Source organism: Lipotes vexillifer, unplaced genomic scaffold (genome assembly GCF_000442215.2).
Source record: "Lipotes vexillifer unplaced genomic scaffold, Lipotes_vexillifer_v1.1 scaffold1599, whole genome shotgun sequence".
NCBI classification, from domain to species: Eukaryota; Metazoa; Chordata; class Mammalia; order Artiodactyla; family Lipotidae; genus Lipotes; species Lipotes vexillifer.
In genome coordinates this window covers 161,947-181,269 of record NW_006775655.1, presented here as the reverse complement: position 1 = coordinate 181,269, position 19,323 = coordinate 161,947, and the positions used below count along the sequence as shown (strand labels likewise).

The 19,323-nt window shown below is 37.9% G+C and overlaps 1 protein-coding gene across 4 annotated transcripts in view; it reads left to right on the top strand.

The window, feature by feature from the left end:
- Positions 1 to 19,323, top strand: part of JAKMIP2 (janus kinase and microtubule interacting protein 2) — a 173,298-nt gene that overhangs the window by 124,039 nt on the left and 29,936 nt on the right. For 3 of the 4 annotated variants that reach the window (XM_007450076.1, XM_007450075.1, XM_007450078.1), the window contains 12 exons: positions 1,570 to 1,668; positions 2,903 to 3,049; positions 3,953 to 4,093; positions 6,148 to 6,204; positions 7,128 to 7,247; positions 8,185 to 8,313; positions 10,966 to 11,049; positions 11,735 to 11,797; positions 14,339 to 14,437; positions 15,729 to 15,827; positions 17,527 to 17,580; positions 18,898 to 18,963. In XM_007450076.1, the coding sequence (XP_007450138.1) occupies positions 1,570 to 1,668; positions 2,903 to 3,049; positions 3,953 to 4,093; positions 6,148 to 6,204; positions 7,128 to 7,247; positions 8,185 to 8,313; positions 10,966 to 11,049; positions 11,735 to 11,797; positions 14,339 to 14,437; positions 15,729 to 15,827; positions 17,527 to 17,580; positions 18,898 to 18,963 (1,158 nt within the window). The remainder of the gene's footprint in view (positions 1 to 1,569; positions 1,669 to 2,902; positions 3,050 to 3,952; positions 4,094 to 6,147; positions 6,205 to 7,127; positions 7,248 to 8,184; positions 8,314 to 10,965; positions 11,050 to 11,734; positions 11,798 to 14,338; positions 14,438 to 15,728; positions 15,828 to 17,526; positions 17,581 to 18,897; positions 18,964 to 19,323) is intronic. The other variant, XM_007450077.1, reaches the window with a different exon arrangement.

Genomic DNA, 19,323 nt, shown 5'->3' with positions numbered 1-19,323 from the left:
CAAAAAAAAAAAAAAAAAAAAAAAAAATTAGATGAAAATACTTTGCATCTTGCCAAGACTGGTCATTTTCCTTTGTATGAACAATTGAGTTGAAAATTGGTAAAAATGGTTATCATGTACAGGGGTCAAAATGTATAACTGTGTAAAAGACTAAGCCATTTATAATCATCATCTGAAAGCTTCAAGTCTGATTGAGTTTGGCACTTATTTTCCTGGATTTTCCTCATTTTATATGAGAAATTATTTTCAGAAGTTTAGTGATAGAAATCAGCTTGTATATAGTTTACTTTCATATCTTATACCTTGCGAATTATTTAGCGCTAAACAAGATGACAATGTATTTTTTAGGAACAGAGGTAGGTTCCAAAGTAGTACTTAGAACTGACTAATAAATAATTTATGAATATATGTGTATATATATACATATATCCCAGTAGGTGGCGGAAAGAATACTGAACTAGGATTCAGCAGGCGTAAGTTTTAGTTCTGTCACTGACACTTACCTGCAGTGTAGTAAAATCGTCAAGAGAATGGGCTCTAGAGTCATACCCTTTAGTTTAAATCCTAGATCTGCCGTTTGCTGTGTGACCTTAGGCAGATCCTTTGACTGCTCAGAGTTTCCTCATCTGTAAAATAGAGGCAATAGTGATACTCCACAGAGCTGGTCTAAGGTTTAGAAGAAAAGATATGTAAAATATAGAACACAGTGTCTGGCACACAGCATCCAATACATATTAGTATAGACCTTGAACAACTTACGACCTCCCTGAATCTTACCGGTTCTGCTGAATCCTTTAGGATATTGTGAATCAAGGAATAGAGTGTGTGTGAAACTGCTTTGCCAAAAGTACAGCACTATCAAAATGTAAGATGATAATGGAATTGCAAGTATATAGGTCCTATGGACTCTAGAGCACAGAATTAATCTATGACTGCTGTGTGTAAAGTGATTCCATGACTATTATGCCAGTGGGGAAGCCAGCTGATCTGGGCAGAATCTACCAGCAAAGTCTATCCTATAATCTACTGTCTTCTATACATGAAAGTAATGCACCAGCCTTCTGAGTCTGACCTTTTTCTCCGGGGTATGCAGGAATTTGCAAATCCCATCCCTATATCCTGGTCTATCCTTTCTTTGGCTAAGAGTAATAGCAGGACATCTGTCTAGGCTGTGGGAAGCAACGTGCAGCCATGACACAAGGGATGCACCTCATGTAACCATGAACCTCATGTAATCACAGCGTGACCTTGGTCTCACAGCTCACAGATCTCATAAACTGATCCAACCATCTACCACTTCCTTTGCCAGGAGCCAGGGCTCCAGGAAGTATCTGCCACATGGAATTCATTTATAATTTCAAACAGGCTTGATCTTAAACCCAAGCAGTGAATACTGGGGATTGGAATAGGGTAAATATTTACTCTTCTCTGAATAAGAGAACATTTTCCTCTCAACTCATGAGCCAAATGAAAGGAACCAAGCCTATTACTCTTATGAGCAGTATTCTAAAATTTTGTGAAAAGTATTATTGAAGAAATAATACTTTTAATTTTAATTTTCATGTGTAGGATTTGCGAAGAAATCAAAAGAGAATAGCTGAGTTGAACGCCACTATAAGAAAATTAGAAGACAGGAATACCTTGCTTGGAGATGAACGAAATGAATTGGTGAGTTCTAAGCAAAATTATTTTATTTTATTATTTTTTAAACACTTTGTTATAGTAGTATATACGATGTTATAGAAGTATAGCACAATAAAGAAAAGTGCACAGATAATAAAGATATGGCTCAGTAAATATGCCCAATGTGAGGCACCCATATAACCACTATCCAGATGAATAAGTGGAAGATTACCAGCATCTCAGAACTTCCCCTTTGTGTGACCTCTTTCAATCACCATCCTTCTAAAGTTAACCACTATACTGAATTCTCTCACTATAGATGTCTATCGCCATTTTTAAAATGTGTTGTAGGGAATTCCCTGGCGGTCCAGTGGTTAGGACTTGGCACTTTGACTACTGGGGCTTGGGTTCAGTCTCTGGTTGGGGAACTAAGATTCCCACAAGCCGTGCAGCCCAACCAACAACAACAACAAAATGTGTTGTAAATGGAATCATATGATAATTACTCCTTTGTGTCTGGCTTTTTTGCTCAGCATTACATTGGTGAGAGTCATCCACTGTGTTGCATGTAGAATTCATTCATTTTCACTTTCTATCATATTCAATTATATACGATATAATTATATATCTATTGTAAAAGTATAAACAATATATGATATGTATATATAATTATATGATAAATATATATATATTCATCTATTGTTAATGGACATTAATGTTCTTTCATAACAATTTATAGCTGTTAATGGTGCTGCTACATGTCCTGGTGAGAAAATGTGCTCATGTCTGGGGGGAATATACTAAGGAACAGAATTACTGGATCATAGAGTATACATGCAGTCAGCTTCAGCAGTTGCTACCAGTTTTCCACAGTTGTCTTAACAGCCACATTTCCCCCAACCATGTCTGAGAGTTGTAATTTCTCCATGTCTTTGTCAACATGCAAAGATAATTGGTCATTTTGGTGGGTGTGAGGTATATTCTTATTGTAGGATTTTCATTTTTATTTTCCTTCTCACTAATGAGGTGGAGTAACTTTTCAAATATCTATTGGCCTTTTGGTTATCCTGTGTGATTTGCCCTTTGTCTTTTGCCCATTTCCTCTTGTGCGTTCATTTCCTTATTAGTATTAGGGATTTTTTACATCATTTTTGGATGTTTGTGTTTAAAATATCATGCTCTGTGCCTTACATTTTACATTCTTTTTGGTGGCTCTTGGTATAATGAAGTCATTTTCAGCCTCTAAACACAAGGGACACATTGTCTTATGTCTTGCCAGTTAAAACGCGTGCGGGAAACCGAAAAACAATGTAAACCTCTTCTGGAAAGGAACAAGTGCCTCGCCAAGAGAAACGATGAACTGATGGTGTCTTTGCAGCGCATGGAAGAGAAACTAAAAGCCGTTACCAAGGAAAATTCAGAAATGGTGTGTACCACAGACTCTGCAAAACTGCAGCTTCTTTCTTTTTATTACTCTGTTAACCTGACTTCCTGGTCTTTCCCAGTTTATTTTTAAAATACAATGCTATTTGTGAAAGCTTAGATTTTTTCCCTTATGTAAGCAAGGAACACATAAGGAAGAAATCAAGAGAAGGTTGCTGGCTTTGAATTTTGTGGGGTTTCTAAATTTTGCAGAACGATGACAGCACTTCCAGGAATCTGTACACTCTCCAAAAGCTGCAAAACAGAGAAGCAGAGTTTCAACCTAGCCCCTCAGCCACAGAAACCTCCTTCCAGGATAAACAAGGTCCTACTGTATAGCACAGGGAACTATATTCAATATCCTGTGACATTCCAGAATGGAAAAGAATACGAAAAAGAATATATATATATACATATATATATATGTATAACTGAGTCACTTTGCTATACAGCAGAAATTAACACAACATTGTAAATCAACTAAGCGTCAATAAAACTTTTTTAAAAATTAATAAAATTTTAAAAATAGAAACCTCCTTCCAAGAATTTCACTAACGTGCACTTTGTGGAACCGTACAGTGGGTACCCCACATCTCCTAAGATCTTGCATAGTAACTGAGAATAGATGCCATCATTTTCATTATATATAGAGGTGACGTGCTAACGTACTCCTTCACAGACTTCCTGTCCTGCTGTAGAGATCTTCAGACATTCCCAATGATTTCCACCTATTACAGAAGACAAAATGTACTTGAGGGTGTTAGTTGGTGTGTGTGTGTGTATTGAAGCTGGGCCATTTTCACGTTTAGCTGTAGCCTCATAAAGTTTCTACAGATATTTTATGTTAACCACTAAAGTTTGGGATTTTCAAAGTCTCCACCTGCACTTTCTTTTTTTTTCAACCCAGAGAGAAAAAATTACATCTCATCCACCCTTGAAGAAATTAAAATCTCTGAATGACCTCGATCAAGCTAATGAAGAACAAGAGACAGAGTTTCTAAAACTTCAGGTCATTGAACAACAGAACATTATTGATGAGCTCACAAGGGTAGGTCTTGATTAATCTATAAACTCTAAGCTGTTTCCAAGGACAAGTAGCCAAGAAATCAACATACACTAGAAGCAGTTAATAATTTTGGTAACACAAATAATAGCTGCAAAGCACATTAAAATAATTCCCAAATGCATTATAATGTGAGTAGGTGGATTGTGTGATGTATCTTATAATTGCTTCCCAGTATCAAGATTCTGAGGCTCAGAGATTAAATACTTTGCCTACAATAACAGGACCATAGGTCTCTTGTTTCCTAACACCTGATTCAGTGTCTGGCACATAGTGGTAGTTTAATAAATATTTGTCGAATGAACAATAATATCATAATGACATAACAGCTGAAATTCCAGTCCAGATCTTCTGACTGTGACTTCAGTACCTGCTGAAGTAGGTAAAGCAGTTGTTACTCCCATCTGCATCTGGCTGAGGCCTGTGTTACCTCCAACTTTGGGCTGAGACCTGTATAGGCGTTTGGGTTTTCCTCTTTGCCTCTGTCTTTATTCTGTGAATGACATCTGTGATCACTCTTCAGGACCAAGCCAAGGCTTACAGAGGTGAACTAGTGATGGGGGAGTTTCAAGCAGTAGTCTCCAGAGTAGGGTGAGCAAGATGATTTACTGCCATTGAGGGAAGAAAAGATTATAAATTCTGCTTTATAATTATTTATGGTTCACCCTTTTAAAAGTTTCCATGTTGAGTGTATGTTATAATGCATATGCTACATTTGTAGGGTCATCTAAGTATAAATTTTAAAAGTTTTGGATATATTAAGGTTGCATGATCAAATTACTTTTACTTATAAAGGTGAAAGATCAAAAAAGTTAACACCACTGGCTTGACCAGATTATTTCTTAAACATGCGCTTCAAAGCTCTATGCCCCTCACTTCACTTCCACATGCTTAATAACTCATAAATCTCACAGATTCACTAGTCCAGGAATTTGCTTGGCTTTGAGTATCCTGAGTTTAAGCTAAAAGTTTCTTACAGAATTTTGAGGCATGTCTACCAGACTTTCAAGAAGACATAAGTGTCACTTATTCCATCCACTTTTTTTAAAAATATTTATTTATTTATTTATTTGGCTGCGTCGGGTCTTAGTTGCGGCGCACGGGATTGTCGTTGCAGCGTGTGGACTTCTCTCTAGTTGTAGTGCACGGGCTCCAGAGCATGCAGGCTCAGTAGTTGTGGCTCGTGGGCTCTGTAGTTGTGGCACACGGGATTGCCCTGCAGCATGTGGGATCTTAGCTCCCAGACCAGGGATCGAATCCGTGTCCCCTGAATTGGAAGGTGGATTCTTAACCATTGGACCACCAGGGAAGTCCCTCCATCCACTTTTGAATTTGTACAGTAAGTATATGGAGTATTTAGCAGGTGGACACCAAAATCCCAGGATATCTCCTTTCACAAAAAGAATGAATTAAGAAATCGATTGTTATTTCTAGATATTCTTTGAATTTCCCAGAACATTCTAACGAGGACCACCCCCCATCCAAAAAAAGAAAACACTAGATGATTCCAACCAAGCAGATGCCCTGTTCCCATTTTCAGAGGCTACAGGTGAGAACAAGGATCCAAGCACAGTCAAAAGATAGCTTTCTATGCTTTTCAAGTGATTAAGTGAAAAGAATGTTTTATTCTTTAAAATAAAATAATATTTTTTTCCACACCTAAATTTAAAATAATTTGGGATCTGAGAAAATTGAAGAATTGTGCTTTGGGAGAACATGAATGACTATTTTGTTCTTGATTTCAAGTATAACACACTTGAAATCCAATTAGCAATACAGTGTACACAGTGTACTTCCTGACTGTGAGGCTCTCAGATCCACATAATCAGGAAAGGTTGTAGAATATTCTTCCTTTGAAAATACTTAAGTATCAAACCCAAAGTTGCCACAATTTACAAAACATAATCTTATTTTAAATAGAAATATGTAATGCCTCAGGGGAAAAACAACTCTGTCTTTGGGGGAAAAAAAAAACCCAAAACCCTACGGGGAGATATGTACCAACTCAAGATCTGAAAAGTCATTCATCTATTTTCCAGGACCGGGAAAAGCTCATTCGTAGGAGAAAGCATAGAAGAAGTTCCAAGCCAATTAAGGTAAAATGAGAAAACTAGGTTATCAGGCTTTTGCCACACACAGAGCCAGAGAAGTGAGGCTTGCCAAGGAATCTTCCTGCAAAGATGTGACAAATCAGATGTTCCTGAATTGCAGCAAACCCTGGGGTTTATCTGCCAGAAGAAAACCTCTTCTCTTGACAGTTCTCAGAAGTCCAAAAATGATTGCATTCTGGATCTTAACCTGAAAGGGTTTTTTGCTTTAACAGAGTTCCTCTTAGTGAGGAAGCCACTAGGTTTGACATAGAAAGGGTTATCTGACAAGCTGGAGAGTCACACTCCAAGAACATGCACGAGATACTTATGATTTGATGTCTCCCCTGAATAATATTAGCATCTGGTACCCATCCTATAATTGATTAATGTATTTTCATTATTCACTTGGGCAATATTATTGATAATGATACTCTCAATCCATGAATATCTCTATAGCCTCTTATAATCCACAAAGTTTTGTTATTTAATTTGTCAATGCGTTTGATTTTTGCTTTTAACAATTGCATCCTTTGATTTGGATGTGGAATTAGATGATATGAGTTGATAATCCCTTCCCATAGACGCCTGGACTTTCAGAATTCCTTAATTATATTTTAAATACTGGACAGAGTAAATGACATAAAATCATCATGGTCTAAAATGTAACATAAAAGAGGATACAGTGTTTTTATGAAGAGCCCAAATATTAATGAATCTTCCTCCGAAATATCAGAAGTGAAATAACGTAGGACAAACATTTATTGGAATTATTGTGTTCATGCCTAATATGTTTATTTCATCAAAGAAGCATTAAAGGATCTATGTCTTTTCTGTTCATTTGCATGTTTGCCAGTTGACAGTGCTTTAATGATATGTTGACTTTCCCCACTGTTAGTTTTATTGGTAAATATGTACTGTCCCTCCGTTAGAGGCCTGTTTTGGACCCATTTATTGGCTACGATGAGGACTCCATGGATTCAGAAACATCATCCATGGCCTCATTTAGAACAGACCGAACGCCAGCTACTCCTGATGATGACTTGGATGAAGTAAGCTTTTTCACTTCTCTCTTCTTTTGTGATATTGTCACCACATCTTTCCTTGAAGGGGCAGAAAAACCATTTCACTTTTTATCTGCTTTATGAACAGCACATAATCTCATAATAGTGACCAATTTTGAGACTGTGCTTGACTTTGTTACCTCTTAGAAATAGCTTCACCTATGTTATGTAGCCCTTGTAGAAACTTCTCTGAAGTTCAGCTCTGTAACTTGAAGACTTCTTTCAAAATAAAATTATTCTCCCAGATTCTTCATCCAGAGGAGGCATGAACCAAAGAAGAAGCTTAGAGGAACAGCTTTCAAATAAGTCTAAGACAGTGTTTAGCCAAGTTTCTTTGTCGGCCACCTTCATCTGAACTATCTAGGGGGTTCAATTACCATGAAAGTTCCTGGACCACACAACTCCTGACTCAGGATCTTGAGGGTGGAACCCCCAAATCTGCATTTTTCACAGAACGCCTTGATGATTGTATTATGCTCTGAAGTTTGGGAGCTAACGCTGTAAAACTATGTTTTTATAACTTATCTGGGGAAGAAGTTGTTAGATATGAATGTATTGAAAGGAACTGAAACTAAAACTCTGATTACCATCTCCTCAAATTTGGATCCAAAATCTGGGTGTACATTTTTCTCATTTGGATCCAAAATTGTCTGTAATCCAAGCCCAAATGGGTAATAATCAGAAAGGTATAAATAAGCAAATGCTTCTCTTATTAATGAATACTTAAATATTTCTGAAATGCGCATCTGGAAAGTGTCATAGTATTTGTGCCCATACACATACTTTAAAATTAAGAATAAAATCACATAGAATCCAATATCATACAAACCTTTATTTCTCTTTAAAAAATGGACAAATGCTAACATTTCACACTGAACACAGGACCTGAACATAATTATTTTTCAACTTTTTTTTTAACCCCAAGAGTCTAGCAGCTGAAGAATCTGAGCTACGATTCCGACAATTAACAAAAGAGTACCAGGCTCTCCAAAGAGCCTATGCCCTCTTGCAGGAGCAGACTGGAGGCATCATTGATGCTGAAAGAGAAGCCAAGGTTAGTGTACATCTGGGAGAGTGCCCTGAATAGGCTTGCGACAGTCATAGCATAAAAGCATTGCAGACACAAAAGTACCAATAGGGTAGCTTTCTCTGTACCCTTCTCTCCACTGCAGTTTTGAACTGCTTTATCTTTTATGTCAACAAACCTTGGATCTAGAGACATTAGAACCAGCTTAGATCGATGCTTTTGTTCCTTTAAAGATAGTTGAGTACATAGTTCTTATTTTTGCCATTTGAAAACTTATATTTTCAAAGCTAAACAATGTTGAATTTTGGTAATCCATGTTTTTTAGTTTCTTGCTTAAAAAAAAAAGAAAAATTTTATCTTTCAAAAGCAATGGTTAGCCAGTTCTTTTTCTTAGTTAATAAGTGCACAGCATTACATTGACAGCTTACTGAGAATTGTCACTAACAATATCTCACTTAACCCTTGTGCCAGCCCCCTAAGGTGGGTATTTTATAAAAGAGGAATTTGAGGCTCAGAGAGGTTAATTGAATTGCCCCATATCACACAGCTAATAAATGCAAAACTGGGATTCCAAGTCATATCATACTGGGTCAGTTGTTTTTTCCATTATGTTGCAACTGCCTCTCATAAGTCTCTTTTTTAAAAACAAACACATACAGTACTAATACTTGACATTTATTGAGTCATTGCTGTGTTTCAGGCATTGTACTGAGTACTTTATATGCATTATCTCATGTAATCCTAAAACAACTCTATGAGTTAGATGCTATTATTAACTCCGTTTTACAGGAGAGGAAATAGTAGAAGTTAAATGTAGCTTAGTTAGGTTAAAACCAGGGTATGTAGCTTAGATGAAAGCTAGGATATGAACCTCGTCCTTCTGAGTTCAGTCATAACCACCATGCCATAACTTCCTCATAGGTTAGTTTACTTGGGGCAAGAAAGAGTGTGACCATCTAGTGATTTTATCCTACTTCCTAATTAGAAGGTCTACAATGTACTGAGGAATGTTGTAGGAACTACTGTTAGTTGGTTAGTGGGAAAGGATAGATATTATAGCTATATTTTTAAATGGTAGCATACATACATACATGCACATACACATACATAAGAGAACAAACATTAAAGAAAACCCACCATGATTTGGAATAGACAGGTAAGCAGTCATTAGGAAGGGATGTGTGTGTGTGTGCTTTCATGTCTATGCCCTAATACTGTAAGAGTTGTGGATTCCTTTATCAGTATTTACTACCCATTCTTACCAGTGTAGGATTGGTCAATTGAAATAATAGCCTATGCCTTGTTTTTTTGGAGAGGTGACGACATAGAACCCAGTTCTCTTTCTCTCGTCTCACTCTCCCATCAAAATACAGGTTTAGCATTGTTTATGGCCATTAAAGTAAGACAACTTACTATTCTGAGCAAAATAGTCTAAAACAAATCAAGATGTTGGGAAAAGAGTAGTAAATTCAAAGAAAGTAGAAATGCAAAAATAGTTAGTATAGATGAAAAAGTATCAGTGAAAACAGAAGACCTAATCACTTCAAGACAAGGGGAAAAAATAGGTTATACTCAGCACCCATTCAAAGTTAAAATAATTTTTTTTTTCGGCTGCGTAGGGTCTTCGTTGTGGTTCACGGGCTTCTCATTGTGGTGGCTTCTAGTTGCAGAGTACGGGCTCTAGGCACACGGGCTTCAGTAGTTGTGACACACAGACTTAGTTGCTCCGAGGCATGTGGGATCTTCCTGGACCAGGGATCGAACTCGTGTCACCTGAATTGGCAGGCGGATTCTTAACCACTGCGCCAACAAAGTTAAATTAATTCTTAGCAAACGAAGCTTGGAATTTTTTAACCTGATGAAGGTAAATATAACATTTAACAGTCCAAAGAAATACTTTCCTCACAGCAAATCATAAGAAAAGAATACTTATCATCACTGATTTTGTTCAACTTTGTTGAACCTATCCAGATCATAAGACAAGGAAAAAAATGTGTATGACCAGAAAACAAAAAAAGCTAATTTTCACAAAAAGTAGGATCATATTAAGAGAGAATACAAGTGAATCTAAAAAATTACTAAACTAAATGAAATAAGGTTGTTCCATACAAATCAGTGTCCCAAACTGCTGATGTGCGCACATGCGCGCACGCACACACACACACACACACACACACACAACACATGATAGATACATATATACATACCTACATACATAGATTTGGATTTAGATTTAAATATAGGGCAGAAAGTTGGCTTTGAAAGAACGGAAGGATTTGGGGGAGGCAAAATGGGAGAAGGCTTTCCAGAAGGGGAAGTCATTCAAATAAAGAGAGAAGCGGAGAGGTACAAGGCATATTTAGGAAACAAGGAGATCACCAGCAGGTAAAGGATGGACCCTGCATTGATAGTGGTGGGAAAAGATTGGAAATAGAAGAGAAGTCCTTGAAGCTAAACAGTTTGAATTTTAACCTGATGGTAAAGGGAGCCACTGAAAATTGTACACAGAGAATTTAGGTTGTAAAAGTAGATTGAAAATATTCTTTGGTGATAGAAAATTCTTTTTTTTTTTTTTTTTTTTTCCTCAGTTGTTGAGTTCTAATCAAGGAACATGAGGGGAAGAAAGATGTTGAGTTGCCATTTTACATACTGAGTTCTGGAATTTTGATTTCACTATAGGCTCAAGAGCAGCTCCAGGCAGAGGTGCTAAGGTATAAAGCCAAAATTGAAGATCTGGAAGCGACTCTGGCTCAGAAAGGCCAGGTAGGCATTTGGTTGCTCCCACTTCCGCAGATGCAGACAATTCAATCTGACCTTCCTCTAGATCACCCTGTGCATGGGCCCATCCAGGACACGGCTTGGCTCTCTCCACAGTGACCTTTCTCAAACTGTGTCAGAATGTTCAACTCTCTGTTTCTGTCCCTGGTGTTTTGTTGGCCAGAGTGTGAACCCAGCTACGACAGTGAATGAGGCTGGGCAAGAGAGAGAATGCCAGAGGAAGAGGAGCCCTGTACACATAGCCTAGAGTGGTCATGAGCTGCTAAGACCAAGACCCACCCCTCAAGCTGCATTCTTTGCCTCTATGCTACATTTATGGCTCTGCATTTTAATGTTTTCCATCCATATGTATCTAGCCTGTGTGCATTCTGACCCTTTTCACTTTTTGCCTGTGTGGTCACTTCTGAGTCCCCAGAAGGCTGGTCCTGGATTATTCAGACTTAAAAAGATAGGGATAGTGAGTGACAATAAAAAGGGGGTTAAATTTTCCCGGCAACTTTGGCCCCAATGTCTTGGAATAAGGAGCAGGCCGGGGTGGGTGTCATTTACCAGTCGTTGGTAGGCAAACAATCCGGGTGGAGAGAAGACGGCTCTGGCAAAGTGGTTTGACGACACATGCTCTTTCATGCCACTCTGAAATGCTGACTGCGCGATATTCTTTGTCAAACAGGATTCACACTGGGTAGAAGATAAACAACTTTTCATTAAGAGAAACCAGGAGCTTTTAGAAAAGGTATGTGGGGCACAACAACCTAGTGGGGCAGAGGAGAGAATGATTAGAGATCCAGGAGCAGCAGGGGGTCCTCTCAGGAGTGGCACAGGGGCTAGGGGACGGGGAGGCTTTTCTGGCGCTGTGCTCCCCTCTGCTGAGTGCCCAACTGCATCTCTGTCACTGCCATCACCATCAGTTGAGTGGCACGTGGTGTGCATGGCTCTGCGCTGGGCGTTGTGCCGACTTGAAAAGATGTGATCCCTGAAACCTATTGATTTGTTACCCATATATATATACTGTATATGTACTGTACATATATATATATATATATATATATATATATATATATACACACACACCCACACATGCACACATCCTATGTGATTGTCCATCTACAAGAGCACCCTGTGAATAGGACTTGTTATTTTGTGCAAGGACATGCTGCAACCTAGCATAGACTGTGTTCTTACTGTTAATTTTTTGCTAATGTTGGCTGCTTGTTTGTTTATTTTTTATGAAAGAACATTTCAAAAGATGCATCCAGAGCACAAAAGAGCATTTCCAGGAGGTTGGAACAAACCAAGATGCAAAGGCTTGGTTTCGGCCCAATAGATAGAATTAATTTGGGTTAGCTAAACATAGACTTTTGATTAGGGGCAGTGAAATACAACAGAGACCATTTTAAGTTCAAACGTGGCTTTTCCTTTGGTATTTCCCTTTGATGATGTGAAACGATTACAAAATAATCTCATATTATTCTTGACAGAAAGAGAATTTGAAAGCCCATTTGAAAAAGGGAAATAATTCTGTAGGGTGATGTAGAGTTATATAGAAATTATTTTAGGATTGTTTCTGCCAATATTCACTAGCCTTGACAAGTAATAAAAGTTAACCGCAACACCCTGGTAAGCATGAAAAGGTAAAGAAGATGCTTGTCCTCCCCTCCCTCTGGTCCTGTCTCACTTTCTACATGATGAGAGACAGAGCTGATGTATAGAAGGGGGTGGGTATTCCACGATTGAGGACTGGTACTCTCAGAAAGGTTACGGGTCCCTATAAAGAAGCTTTATGGACATTAGCCCTGGTCTGAATTGTAGCCACCTGTGAACCACTAATATTATGGCTAGTGCTAACCACCAGAGCCAGGCATCTCCCCAAATATCCCATCTCTGATGTCAATCCAAGATTCTAGGAAATATTCAACTTCTAAAAACTTTCAAAAGTTTACTAGACCACAAAAATCTAGTGGAAAAATCTTGAGTTGGCTGCATAAATTAATGTTACTTAGTATCTCACTTTCCCCCATCTTTATTTTTCTATAATTTTTCTATATCAGGAGGCCATGAGAAAAAGAAGATTTTAGTAGTCTCCGAGATGCCCAGTAATAAGTGTTATTACACTTATTTATCATCTAAAAAAATAACTCCCATATGTCTTCTTTCTGAAATTCTTTGGTCTTGATTTCTTTGGGCTAAAAGGGGAATTTTTTGAGCTCAGCCTTCTAAGGGTAAAAGAAAACCAAAGTGACAATAAAGCTAAACATTCTACTTCAAGTGTTTATCCTTGAGAAAGTAAGATTCACCCTACATTAAAAAGCCCCTGATTTTTTATTTCTAAAGTCAAGATTTTAAACAGTTACTGTACAGAAGGCCCACCCACACAGCTAATATCGAAGGCAGCCCCAAACCTATTGCAAATCATGAAAATGTTCTGATCCCTTGTGGACATGGGCACTGTGTACAGGGCAAGGCAGGTTTGTACAAAACTAACTTAATTCCATGCTTCATCAGGTTACACTACATGTCCTACAGGAAAGCCCTATGGGAAAACAGAAGGGAGAGTTGTCACTTTGGATTGAGGAGCCAGGGGAAGGCTCTTATAGTAGGAGACATCAAGGAAGCATAGGATTTCCTCATGTAGAAAAGGGAATGGGGGAGCCCTTTTCAGGCAGAGGTGAGCACAGACAGAGCTCCTGGAGTAACCAGAACATAGGGTAGATCTGGGTTTCTAGATTCAAGTGTGTGTGACCACATGTGAGTGTGTGTGTGTGTGTGTGTGTGTAGACATGACAGTGATAACACCTAAATCTGGTGAGCAGATTATTAAGGTTTTTGAATTCCACTGAGGACTTCGGCTTTACTTTGCAGGTAACTGGAATTCAAAAAATTTTTGTGTAGGATCAGAGCTGTTTTTAAAAAATATTTCTTCAACAACTTGTAGCTCCAGAAATAAGAGGTGTCAGTCTCCATTATTTGCACCATTAAATCTAGTTCTTGGGCACTGTCCCAGAGAGCAAGGGACAGATTCACTATTCATAGGGCCCCTAGACTTTATCTCAATGAATGGAGGCATCCTGCAGTATTTTCTTCTATGACCTGAAAAACTCAACCAAAGGATAACTAGAGGGAAAACCAAAGATTTATTTTATTCACATCTACTTGGGACTTTTTTCATGGTCTAGACGATTTATTCACCGTGTAAATGAATGCTGTCCATGCTTGCTTTGCAAAGTTGTAGATGCTTTTCGCAATGTCCACCTAACTTGAGGATTTACTTTATCAGATAGAAAAACAAGAGGCAGAAAATCACCGGCTCCAACAGGAACTGCAGGATGCCAGAGACCAGAATGAGCTGCTGGAGTTTCGAAATCTAGAGCTAGAAGTAAGGAAATGATGATAATGATAATAAAAATATTAACATGCACTGAACCCATTCTTTGTGTGAGGTACTAGCTTAAGCATTTCAGATACATACTCTCATTGGACCTCACAACCACAACCAAGATTTGATAGATGAGGCAACTGAGGTTCAGTAACTTGCCCAAGTCCTGTGACTAGTACGTGGTGAAGCACTGATGCAACTCAGAATTGTCTGCCCAGATACTGTACTTTACAACACTGTTGCCTTTATGAACAGGGCTAATGAATAATTTTAAAATAATTTGAATAATATATTTCAAACTTTATCAATATTTCATTGCTTTTAAATAATCATTTCCATCCTTCATTGAATTCTGACTCAGGAAAATATTACTTCAAGAATTATATTTTAAAATGTACTATATACACAAATATTTTATCGGTAGACCCTTGAATCTGTAAGTAAACTTTTTATTCTGTAATGCATTATGCAAAAGGCTAAGAAGCAAGGTAATTTGTTTTAGGAAATACTTTGTTTAACTTGACCAAGTTTCAGAGTCTTTGTTTTTAAGTAAAACATATCAATCAAATCAGATTTTGATTGTATCATGCGGAATCCAGCGTAGGGTCTGGTTGAATGTGCGCTGATATGTAAAGGATAAGAAAATTTCCCATTTGATTTCTGTGTTATTTCGCCAGCAATTTCTTCCTGAGGTTATTTTACATTAGGTTTGGATAAAGTTAGTAGTTGGTATGCTTCGGTGAAGAAGAGTTAAGTCATCTTTGGTAGCCCACAAATCTTACTAATAAAGCTTGAGTGGATTGAATATGCAAAAGACCATGAGCTGCCATAAAACTTCATGGTCAGAAGAACATTCTTTGTGATACCTGAAAGCTCTAAATATTCATGTAGTTTAAAATGGAACTCCACTTCCCACATTTCCTTGATCAAAAAATTTGCAAAACTGGCCGCGGAGCAGCTGAGCCCGTGAGCCATGGCCAGCCGCTGGGCCTGCGCATCCGGAGCCTGTGCCCCGCGGCAGGAGAGGACACAGCAGTGAGAGGCCTGCGTATCGGGAAAAAAAAAAAAAAAATTGCAAAACTGGATGACACCATGTTAAATTCTTCTCCCACATCTCTTAGTTGACTTAAATTCAAGCATGAAGATCTTGAGTTCAATTTTTTTTTTTTTTGCCAAATGGCATATTGATAAGCTGCTGAAATAGCATAGAGGCCACAGACAACTGGTTTAGTGATTAATCAGTTGTTGCTTTTTTTTTTTAATTCCCATATATTCTTCACTGTATTTCAAGGAAAGAGAGAGACGATCCCCTCCATTTAATCTGCAAATTCACCCATTCTCAGATGGTGTGAGTGCTCTACAGATCTACTGTATGAAAGAAGGTGTCAAGGTAGGCAGATATTTCCTTGTGTATGTTGTAGACATAGAAGAACTGGGAGTTGGAAAAGGGGAGGTTGTTTGTGACTGTTTTGTCTTTTGGTCACTGGTTGTCATTTTGATACAAACTATGTAGGAACTGAAAATAGTCACATCTATGGGAAAATCGACAGAACATACACAAAATAAATGTGTGACAGATGTGTGAATGGTAACAGCAAAAAAAAATCAAAGACAAAAAAATAGGAAGCCATGATTACTTAGAACAGAGTAACATAAAGAGTGATACAGAATCAAAATATTAAGATAATTACCCTTGATTATCTGGAGGAAATATTAAATAAATTCAATATTTTAAGAAACATATCTCAAGGATGGCAGATAAAAAGGTATTTGTTGAGTCCCTTTGTTGTGCTGTTCTAATTGCTATGGAATTCATCATCTTGGAATTTCAGTATTAGAAGAAACCTTGAAATCATCTTGCCCACCATCTCTTTTGATATGGGTGTTTTAGGGAGGATTTCACTTTGGGAAGGCCTTGGGGATTATAACATGTTGCTCACTTAGACAAAATATAATTTCATCTTTAGTGATATTGGAATACATTTTAAATATTAAGGTCGAGTGGAGGTGGCTCCATCTCCTGGAAAATATATTGTCCCTCAGTGTAACAGAATCACATAGTGACTGACTATTCCAGAGGTAAGGCTAGGAAGCCTCCCGCTCTTTCTGGTCTCTCCTTACCTTCTGCACGGCCCTTCCTGTTCCCACTCTGAGCTGCCAAATATACCTGCTTTAGTTGCCTTCTCTCTACCTCTGAGATTGAGCTAGACTTTTGTATTTCTGGCAGTAGGGATCTGCTATACTGTTATCTGAACCTGAGTAGAAGGAGAAAGTGGTACTTATGGGGGGGGAATTAGGTCGAAAATTGTGCTTCTTTGACTTCTGTCTTAAACCACTCTCATGTTGTTTAAACTTCTGGCCTTCCGGGGCTGCCTGAAAATTTGTAAACCAAAGCAATTTTCTGATTCAACTCTAATTCAATGGGAAGCACTTTACTTTGTCTTTTCCTTAGATGTTTTGTTTTTAGATAAATCACAAACAACCTAATCAGTGCATGTAGTTTATATACAAGGGAACTCTTTTAAATGGAGTTCAGCTGCTTCAAATTGACTCAGGGACTATAATAAAAATCAGCTGTTTTCCATAGGATGGAATTAATGCTAAACACCTAAAAAATAGAACTGCTCTGTAGTTTTCTATGTGACAGTCAAAATCTCAACCAGGTCAGAATTCCATTAATTAGAATGAAATTGGTTGGTTATTTAAATTTCTTTCCTGTTACTTTTCTCAATACTTGAAATCTACCACAGTTGAAACAATTTTCAACAATTATAAGAAAAAATGTTACTGAGCAAATCCTGAGTCCTTAGTACATCCTAGACGCTTTCATGTACAATCTCTTTATCCTCAAATCAGCCTATGAGGAAGTATTTATTTTGCAGTTGGCGAAATTGAAAATGCACTCTTAAGTAGTTTTCCCAGGTTCACACAGCTTATAGGAAGCAAAGTGGAAATGTAAAACCAGCTGTGCCTGATTGAAAACAAACCAAGGAAGAGCAGGTCTCAAAATGTCCTCTCTAACTCAAGGTTCAGGCGGGCACTGATAGAATGGTAAGCCACGACTTGAATGAATCTCCTTGATTTTGCAGGATGTGAACATCCCTGATCTCATAAAGCAGCTTGATATCTTGGGTGATAACGGGGTAAGTAATGAATTAATTAAGTGCAGTAAAGATATGCATTTGCCTAAAGAGAAGCAAGAAATACTTGCCAATGCATTATGTGTAAAATAGTAGCAAGTGAAGGGAGCTATACTCAGTATTTTGTAATAACCTATAAGGCAAAAGAATCTGAAAATGTAGTTATACACATATATATATATATATGTAGTTATACATATATATGTGTATAACTAAATCACTGTGCTGTACACCTGAAACTAACACAACACTGTAAGTCAACTATACTTCAATTAAATAAATAAATAGAAAAAAACAAAAAAATAATAGCAAGTGAGACAGCAGGTTCACTTAAGCATGCGGCTTCTGGAAAAGAATCAACAGTCTATCAAACAACTCAGCTAAGGGATTGTAAGGATCTCTGGAAGGTAGTGGCAGAAGTGGGAACTGGTAAGGTGCTTTTCATGCACAGGTTTCAGGTTTGAATGCCAAGGGAGTCTGCGCTGATTAAAGCTAATTACCTTCTGACTGTTGCTGGGAGGCATGGGGGTGAAATTAATCAGTCATGCAGTTGCAAATACTGCTAAATAGTAGGGTTGGTGGCAGCCCCATAAAAATGCACTAGGAAACTATAATCCCCTTTCTTTCTAAAAACACCTTCCAGACAGGGTCAAGGCCTACTAATTCAGTGGGAGGACCATTCATTGAGATACTAGATGAATGATGTATGTAGGTTGAAGTAGTCACACTGTTTTTTTCCCTTGAAAAATTACCAAAGGAGAGAACAAAATCGATTAAATCACATCAAAATGCTATGAAGAGATTACTCTTTATTTCATTTCTTTAATATCTTTATCGGAGTACAATTGCTTTACAATGGTTTGTTAGTTTCTGCTGTATAACAAAGTGAATCAGCTATACATGTACATATATACCCATATCCCCTCCCTCTTGCATCTCCCACCCTCCCACCCTCCCTATCCCACCCCTCTAGGTGGTCACAAAGCCCCGAGCTGATCTCCCTGTGCTGTGTGGCTGCTTCCCACTACCTTTATTTCATTTTGGTTTCTGCTTTTCTTATGACTATTAATGCAGTATGCTTACAGTGAAACAAAATCAAGTCAGCACTAGAGATATAAAAACATCACATTTAATGTACTTTTTACAGGTTTTGAATGAACTCTTTGTTAGGAATTATTACTAAATAGAATAGGCCGTTTGTGAATGTTCTATGCATGTGTATGTGGCAGGCAAGTTAGGCAGTATCTTCTGATAGTATAAATGTCAAAAAGTGTTTTCAGCTTATTTTCTTTCTCCCCACCCCTTCATCCCCCGCCACAGAATTTGAGAAATGAAGAGCAAGTGGCTATAATTCAGGCCAGCACTGTGCTGTCCCTGGCAGAAAAGGTAATAAATCATACTAACATTCAAATCATCTCAGTGTCTGGCTTAACACTTGGGGTTGAAGGACAATCTCTTTGCACAGGATTTTGCATTATTGAAAACCTAATAAATATTTTATTCTTCAGGGTGATATAACCCAGATAGAATGAGAACACACAAAAGAAGAGTCTACACACTGATTTAGGGTGGGTGGATAATTCTTGCTTTATGCAAAACCTGGATTACATTACTTAAGCCATCCTTACCAAGCTGGGAAACCAATAAAGAAGGGTTTTGTTAAGTGGTAAATTGGAGCATGGTTCTTTCTGTGGGCTTTTCCTTGGGTGTGTATATACCAGTTATTCCAACTGATTCTGTAACTTG